We start from the raw sequence: 8,579 nt of genomic DNA, 5'->3' as shown, positions 1-8,579 counted from the left end.
CTTCAGGAGGTGACAGGAGGGTTATAAATAAACCCTGTCGTTTGCTTCCCTGACCTGTAACGTGATGGAGGGAGTGTTTTAATGGCGGGAACTTGTGGCCCCGGTTGCGAGAGCTGCAGGTGGGAGGTGGCGGTGGCCCCGGTGCAGCGCCCTGGTGCAACGCTCCGGCCCTGGCCCCGGCACAGGGCTCCGGCTCCGGCCCCGGCACAGCGCTCCGGCTCCGGCCCTGGCACAGCGCTCTGGCCTCAGTGCAACGCTCTGGCTCCGGCCCTGGCCCCAGCACAGCGCTCTGGCTCCAGCCCCAGCACAGCGCTCCGACTCTGGCCCCGGCACAGTGCTCCAGCTCCGGCTCCGGCCCCACGGAGCCCCGGCCCTGAAGAAGATGGGGCTGAGCGGGGCGTCCACGGGGGTTCGGCGCTCCGGGGCGCTCTGCGACTGACCGAGGGCCCCAGCTTGGGTGCGTCCCAGACCTGCCGCAAGCAAACTCGCCTTCGCCGCTGGGTGACTGCTGGGAGCGGTGAGGTTCCCTCCGCTGACCTGGTCGCGCATTTTCCATTGCGCGCCCACGGGGCCTGCTGCGGCTCCACCGCTTCCACACCTGGGCTTGGTGTTGCGGACGCTGCCGGCGTGGAGCAGGGCCCCTCCGGCCCTGGGCCCTGCTCTCCCTACCTGAACACACTGCTGCTCCGGGCGCGCCTTGTGCCTGCTGACCAGCCCTTGAGGCCTTCACCTCCTTCCCCATTTCCAGATTGCTGGCTGGGTGGTGAGGGCCTGTCTCTGCCCCTGAGGAGCATCAGGGCTCTGAGCTGCTGCCCTGGCCTGTGGCCTGACTGTGCAATGTGGCTGCTTATGTGTACCATCGCCCATCCAGACTGCATTAGCTGGAGATGAAGTGTCAGTGACTGCCCGTTAACTGCAGCAGGGAGGGAGCAAACTTCATCCACTGGGGTGGGCCAGCAGTGCCATTAATTAGGGCTGTGACCACAAGGCTGTCCATGCCTGGACCATCCTTTGGCCTCCACCCAGGAGAGCAGCCCCTGCCCCTTCCCTGGGCAGCTGCAGCAGGTGGCCCCTGTGTAGATCGCTGGGCAGCTGTTGTCAGTAGGCTTCAGAGTGAACCGCTCAGCCGGGGGGGGGGGCCCTCCCCGAAGGCGCAGCCTACGGCCGTCCCGCCCCCGCGCTCTGACTGGCTGGCCTCCCTCCCCTTGGCCACGCCCCCTGGAGCGGAGTGGCTGCGGGCCCCGGCGCCCCGCCCCGGGAGGCCCGCTGAGGATTGGACGTCCTGCCGCGCGGCCCCGCCCCGGCGCCGGCCGCCGCTGGCGCTGAGTGGCCGGCGCGGGGCCGCGCGCCGCGCCCCGGGCGCTGGTTGGCGGAGGCGGGCGGGTGGGCGGGGCGCGGCGGGATGAGCGCGGCGGCGGCGCGGGGCGCGCGGAGTCGGCGGCGCCATGGCGACGGCGCGCGGCAGCGGCGGCGGCTTCCCGCTGGCGCTGCTGCTCCTGGGCGCGCTGCGGCCCCGCGCCGCCGCCGAGCAGGGTGAGCCGCGACTGGGGCCGGGGCCGCGACCGGGGCGGGGGGGGGCAGCGGGGCAGCGTCGGTACCGGAGCCGAGGCGGGCGCCGAGAGTCCCGGGGCTGTGGGAAGTGTGGGACCCGGGAGCCGGGTGGGCACAGCGGCATCCCCGGTGCCCCCCCCCGCCGCCGCCGGTGCCCCCCATCCCCGGTGCCCGGCCGCGCCGCCCGTCCCCGGGAGGCTGCAGCCCGGCGTCCCCCCAGCGCCGGCTCGGGCGCTGGGCAGCCGCTGCGCTCGGAAGCGGGTGTCGAAAACGACCGTTTCTGTTTTTAGCGGTAACTGTCTCTTCCGACAAAAGGCTCGCGCGTAGCGCTCGGACCGGGAAAGCAAGCTTTGTCGTAGCGGTGGAAGCGCAGGTGGCTCCGGTGTCGCTTTTCGGGCTGGATTAACTTCTGAGCTGGGTTAGTTTTGCTGCGAATCCTCACATGGGATCGCGGGCGCGTTTGCCTCTCTCGCAGGTGCAGGTCCGCTGCTGCTCGCGGGCCGGTGGCACGGGGACGCCGTGGTCAGGCGCCGCGGGGACGTCGCCCCCGGGGCGCGGACGAGGCCCGCGAGGCCTCGGAGGGAGGCAGGCGTCGCGGCCTGCTGGGCGCTAACGTGCCAAAAGTTCCTGTTTCTTTGGTCCGCGTGAGCCTCGGCGGCACGAGGAGAAGCGAGTTGCTGCGCTGTTAGAAAACCGCGGAGTGTTTCCAAGGCAGCGTTACTGCTGGCCGGGCTGGGCCCAGGCGTCGCAGCCTGGCCGCAGGGAGCGGGACAGCGCTGCTCCATGGGCACCGGCGCCAGCCCCGATCCGCCGCTGCCCCGGGGAGCCGCGTTAAAGCTGGTCGCAGTGCGATGTTCGGCACCAAGGCGCTCGTCACGACAGTGCCTCTGCAAATCCCTTCAGACGAGGTGGTGTCGTTCTGCCTGATTTATAACAATTTGTTGGATGTTTTCTTTTTTGTTTGCAACAGGGGAAAATATTAAAAATCCCAAATATCTGTGCATGTGTAGAGGATGTGACAGAAAGAACTGTTGTTCTTTACCACTAACAATAAGTGCTCTGGACTGCTCATTTGTTTGTAAAACAAATGGCAAAGGACTTGCCGTCAGCTCACTGACGTTATCTGGTGTATCAAATCTGAGACAAGGCACAACTTGCCGGTTAGTGAGTGCTTCATTTTACTAGCTGTAAAGAGATTATGAACCTGAGAATTCAAGAAAAACACACCTTCCTACTGAACAGAGAATTAGCTGTCCGGTAGAAAAATACTTATTTATAAGCTAGGACATAGAGTATTTCAAGGAAATTCTTGTCTTAAAAATTGGAACTGAAAGGTATAGGAGATATGCACGTTACAGGCACGGTAGGGTTGCAGTTTTCACTTGTGGTGTTGGAGGGGTTGTCTGGCACAGCCCTTGGGGCAGCTCCCTCCTGCCTGTCCCGGGAAGCCACCCTCGTTAGGTTAGGCCGATAATTGTGTAGCTGCTACGTCTGCTCAGAATTTGCAGAACAGAACCGTCTGGCGTGACTCCTGTTAAATGTTTTTCAAGCTTGAATGTTAACTCTAACAAAGTGATTATGGGTGAAGCTGTGGAGGGTGTCAGCTGGCTCATGCTGGGTTGCGACTTCTCGTTCAGAGGGTGCCAGTAAGGGTTGCCCTGTGGGGCATACAGCTTCTTAACTGATAGGCCGGGGGGTTGTCTCAAGGTGAATATTTGCTGTGGATGCCACAGGTCTTGAGATGGACCCCAGGTCAATTAATTTGCTTTCTAATGTGTTGTCTTCCCTGCAGTTGTCTTGCTGGATTCAAAGGAATCACAAGCAGAGCTGGGCTGGACCTCGCATCCATCAAATGGGGTAAGAGCAAACACAGGACTATCCTTTACTGTACTGGATCTCCAATCTGTCCCTTGCCCTTTGTCACCACAGCTTGTGGTGGAACAGACAAAAAACACTGTGAACCACGCGGTGCCCCCAGGCTGTCTGCACGTGCAGGAAGGTCTTCAGGAGGGCCATAGCTGCGGAGGTGTGTGGTGGGGTCGAGGCACTTGGGACCTTTGGAGAGTGTCCGGTGTGCTGGATTTTGGGAGAGCTGCAGTCTCATCTGCGTTGCTAGTCTAAAGAGCGTCTGCCTTTCACTGCTCAGCAGTATTAAAAAGTTGCGCAAATGAAAATCCTGCTTGCACTGAAATGGTGGAGGGGGCTGGGAAGCCACGGTGCATCTCCTTGATTCAGATGTGGGCTGACAGCCCGACACAACAGTGCTGCCGTGACACAAGCAGTTGTGTTAATCAGAGCCAGGCACCCAGGGGAGCAGAGTGAGGAGGTGAAGTATTGATTGTTAGCAATACAACAAATGTGGAACACCTCCTCAAAATGAATTTTGCTCATGATAAGCAAATAAACACCAGTCAATTAAGGCTTTATTTTGTAGTTTGCATACCAGCTTTATCTCTTTGGGGATTTACTGGGCTCTCTGAAGAGCCCTATGACTAGGATGGGATTATCAGGAGCTTGGAAGAAGAGTATCCTCACTCTACCTCACATAGGATTGTTTGATCTGGTCCTTGCATTGCCATGATCAGTCTCTATATATTCTTTTTTTTTTTTTTTTTTCCAAAAGAGTAATTTGGAAAAATCAGAGCTGTATTCTTTGCTGCTTTGGGTTTATTTTCCAGAAAGGAAACAAAGCATTTAGAGGGAAGGAAAGTGATATATCCTGGAGTCATCCTCATTTCCCAGCTGTTAGCCTGCAGGACAAACACTGTTTTGGGTGTGTTTGGCAATCTTGCATAAATTTACCCCTGAAAGAATTGCTTTGGGAAATTTCCAGGTCATCCTTAAGGCTGTGAGGCTTGAATCATCACTTCACTAATCAGCATCTCTTCTGGTAATTTGGGGGAAACACCACTCCACTTACAGTCAGAGTATTTGTCCTGTTCCAGCCAAAACTTCTGATAGAGAAGCTGCTGCTGCTGTTCACTAAGATATTTGTCCTTGTTGATGGTGTGCCTGGCCTCGTATGTGCTCAGCCATCTTTTGCTTCTCTGAGTGGCCCAGATCCATCTGGCAGTATGAGCTCCACTGTGTCATAGCGCTGTGCAAGTGCTCCTTCCCCGGGAATGAAGATCCGTGGCACGTGTGGGGTATAATGGACTGGTTCGTCAGTAGACGATGGCTGTGGCTTAGTATTAGACCTTGTTTTGGAAGGTCTGATGTCATCTCCTTCTTTCTGGTTGTATCTTCCTGTATTCACCTCTGCAAAGAGCTTAGCTGTTAGATGGTACTGCAGCACAGCTGTGTTATTACAATCTGTGGTTTTGGTGGATTAAGGACTTCTAGTGTCTATGATATAATGGCCTGTAGGTGGAGAGGCTTTTAGTGGTGGTATTTATATCTGAGTACTATGAGTTCCTGCTTGGAAGGCTGGTTCTTGCTAAATGGCAGTTCTTGAGATGTTACAGTTCTTTGTGTTCTTTTCACAGTGGGAAGAAATCAGTGGAGTGGATGAGAATTACAAGCCGATACGTACGTACCAAGTCTGCAATGTCATGGAGTCAAACCAGAACAACTGGCTGCAGACAGGCTGGATTGCCAGGCGTGATGGCCAAAGAATCTTTATTGAGCTGAAATTCACCCTGAGGGACTGCAATAGCATCCCTGGTGTGATGGGCACCTGCAAGGAGACTTTCAATCTGTACTATGTTGAGTCTGACTCTGACCTGGGCCATAGCGTCCATGAAAGTAAGCACACAAAAATTGACACCATTGCTGCTGATGAGAGCTTCACACAGGGGGACTTGGGCGAACGTAAGATGAAGCTGAACACAGAGCTAAGGGAGATTGGACACCTGAGCAAGAAAGGCTTCCACCTGGGCTTCCAGGATGTGGGTGCCTGTGTGGCTCTGGTTTCCGTGCGGGTCTATTACAAGATGTGCCTCGCCACAGTGCAGAACCTGGCAGTGTTTCCAGACACCGTGGCAGAAACGGCCTTTGCGACTTTGGTGGAAGTTAAGGGCACTTGTGTCAATCACTCTGAAGTGGACTTGGATAATCCTCCTCGGATGCACTGCAGTGCGGAGGGAGAGTGGCTGGTCCCTATAGGGAAATGCGCGTGCAGTCCTGGCTTTGAAGAGAAGGATGGGACATGCGAAGGTAAAAATGGCCATTAATGTGCTGTTGCAATTTTTGTCTGTATTATTTTTTGTTACTACTAGACTGCTTCTGCCTCCCTGCTGCTGGTTCAGACAAGTGGAATTGCCTTTCGTCAGCCATATGATTCTGTTAGTTGCAATTTCCTCGGCTAACAGCCAAAACTTAATTTGAAGGGTGGCAATTGGGTAAATGGGCTGCATTACCAGTTTCATCACTCTGTAGCGCATTGTTGACTAGGAGACATGCCAAAGCTCAGAACGCCATCAGGCATTTCCCACAGCTTTATCTATAACTATAAAATTACTCTAGAACATTAATATCCCCATTGTCATGCTTTAGACACAACTTAATAATTCAGTGACTTTACAGCTTGCAAGGTTACATTTAATGACAGCTGTAAAAATGGATGTAACCTCTACCTTAACTGGTATCACTTTAATGAATCTGGTTCTGTGACCATTTCAGTGTTGCTTTCGAATGAAGGCATGAGCCAAGTGTGATAGCAGTGAGAGTGCAGGAGACGGGGCTAGCTCGCTCCTTACAATCAGCGTTTGTAAGCCTTTGAAATAAGAGAGTATGTGCTGGGTTAATGCCACCTCCCCAGGCACCCTCTCCCGTTCAGATTTTGGTCAATATCTAATCCCAGCTCAGCATGATCTTAAATGCCTCTGTGTGGGGTTAGATGTCAGAACGACCTAGCAGCTTTTCTCCGAGCGAGCAGCGACTGCTCTCCACGCAGTACTGAAGAAAGCTTGTGTACCTATCTGTGTCTCTGTACCCCAGGAACAGTCGTTACTTCCTACCATGAGTGCCAAATGACTTTTTTTTTTTTCTTGGAAAGATATAATTAGTTGTTAATTATTTAACCATGGTGAAACACACTTGGCAGCTGTTGCATTACTGACTTAGCAGTGTGTGTGGAGGAAGGTGTCTGTGTTACTGCCCCGGTAGGAAAGCTGCTCTAGGGCGAGGAGACTTCAGATCACCGGCTGCAATGTGTTTGAGGAAAAGATGGTTTTTTGTTGCTGTTTTTTTTCCTTTGTGAAATAAGTCATGTCTGAAAACACTTCTTGGTACCTGTGGTCCAAATAATATCTTGGACTTTTACAAATAGGCTAGCGTGACTGCAGCAGCTTTAACTGTACTGTTGTAAATATTTTGTGGGGGGGAAAAGCATCCTTTTTATATCTTGGCTAGAGAGGGCCTAGGAGATCAGTAAAACTGGTCTTTTATTTGTGGGGTTGGTCTGTGTTCGCTCACTATGCTGGGTATTTGCAATGTGGAGACTGAAGCTGGCGAGATGGCTGTCGCTTCAGGCAGCAGCCAGTCGGTAGGTATAACCCAAATGCACTCCCCTCAAACCACAACTGTGCTCTGGAAGGCCACGCAGGCTGGCAGAAGTTTGGCTTGTTAGAAAATCTATTGAGAGGAAATTAGCTAAATAAGTCCCAACCAGCTACGGTTCCTTTAAGATGCATTTGCACATTACAGCAGTGAGCTTTTCCTGAGGAAGCAGGTCTGTTTTTAAGGAACTACTTGAGGCTTTACACATTTAAATTGTACCAACTGTCCCACCTTCCTCTAGAAATCTGGAAAACCTTTAACAGTGCTGTGGGTAGAGGTTGTTCACTTAGTGCCCTCTTAAGAAGACCTTATTAAAACTATCGAATTGCAATCTCGGTATTGTTCATTGCTTCAGTGGTTGCATGGCAGCTCGCCATGCTTTCCCCATCTGTTTGGAGTGGGAATTTACATAGTGAGTCCCAGAAGGCTTTTGCTAATGTTTCAGGTTTCTCTGTGTTGAATTTAAATAATTCATATTCTCTAAGGAAAAATATTTGAAGTAATTTAATGGACATAATTAAGTTTTTTTTCCCACTCTTACAGAAAGCAGGTCATTAGTCACTCTCTGTGGAGCAGTGTCTGATGTCTGGTCAAATATCAGAAAATAGTTTTTAAGAGTTGAAAAAAAAAATTTTTTTTTTAAAGCCTCACATTAGCATAGCACTAAGTGAATAACTTTAAAAGATTTCTGATGAAAGCATGCAAGGCTGCAAAAAGTTTTCAACAAGGACAAAAGCCCTTGATCTGGAGGCAAATATATATGGTAGGTTTTTGAGGATGGCACAGTAAATCTGACTCTAGTGCTGTGGTCCTGTGGTCCTGTGACTGGTGCTTGGAAAAGCTCAGCTGAGTGTGAAAGTCTGCTCGATCCTCGTTGTCTCTCAAGCTTTGTGATCGCAGCCCCTGATGGCGAGTCTTGTTGCCGTTAGAGAGCGAGAGATGCTGGCACCTGCGAGAGCAATAGCTGTGCTGCTGCTGCAACCCACGGCTTCGCCCCGAGCAGCTGGCGGGTCTCTGCCTTGGCGGCCGAGCCGCTGCAGCCCGCTCCGCTGCTCCGAGAGCCCGGGTGGAGGGTCGGCCCGTGCAGCGCTGCCGCTCTGCCAGAGCCTCGCCGGCTCCTCCCGGCAGCCAGCCTCCGCGAGCCTTCCCAGGCTGTGCTGCTCCTGTCTCCCGACTCCCTGCCCGGCCTTGGCTGAGACCGCGGAGGATGGATTGCTCTGGAGCCGTGTTTGTCTCCGGATGTCACCGCCTGTCGTGGTGCTGTCTGATCGCAGCGTGCCTCTGAGCAGGGCCTGCCTTTGAGATGGTGACAGCTGTATAACCCAAATCTTAATGGGTTTCTTTCCACTCTCTGCCAGATGACCCTTTTTACTGGCAGCTAGAGGCACCTGTTTACTCCTGCCTTCCTTGCAGGTTGTGTCCAAGGACGACTTTCGGTGAGAGCGGGATAAGCCCGGGGAGCAAACCATTTATCAGGCACCTTGGGGCATCTGAGTGTTCTCCAGGTTGTAGCTCGGGCTCTGCTTCAT

At 53.6% G+C, this 8,579-nt stretch overlaps 1 protein-coding gene across 1 annotated transcript in view; it reads left to right on the top strand.

The window, feature by feature from the left end:
* The first annotated feature begins 1,445 nt into the window (after positions 1 to 1,445).
* EPHA10 (EPH receptor A10) overlaps positions 1,446 to 8,579 on the top strand; it is a 63,963-nt gene continuing 56,829 nt past the window's right edge. Inside the window, exons 1-3 of the mRNA XM_067311340.1 lie at positions 1,446 to 1,533; positions 3,344 to 3,408; positions 5,037 to 5,706. Coding sequence (XP_067167441.1) covers positions 1,446 to 1,533; positions 3,344 to 3,408; positions 5,037 to 5,706 — 823 coding nt within the window. The remainder of the gene's footprint in view (positions 1,534 to 3,343; positions 3,409 to 5,036; positions 5,707 to 8,579) is intronic.

The sequence above is a fragment of the Apteryx mantelli genome, chromosome 27 (genome assembly GCF_036417845.1).
Source record: "Apteryx mantelli isolate bAptMan1 chromosome 27, bAptMan1.hap1, whole genome shotgun sequence".
NCBI classification, from domain to species: domain Eukaryota; kingdom Metazoa; phylum Chordata; class Aves; order Apterygiformes; family Apterygidae; genus Apteryx; species Apteryx mantelli.
The sequence above is the reverse complement of the archived record's forward strand: the minus strand, read 5'-3'. Positions and strand labels throughout refer to the sequence as shown.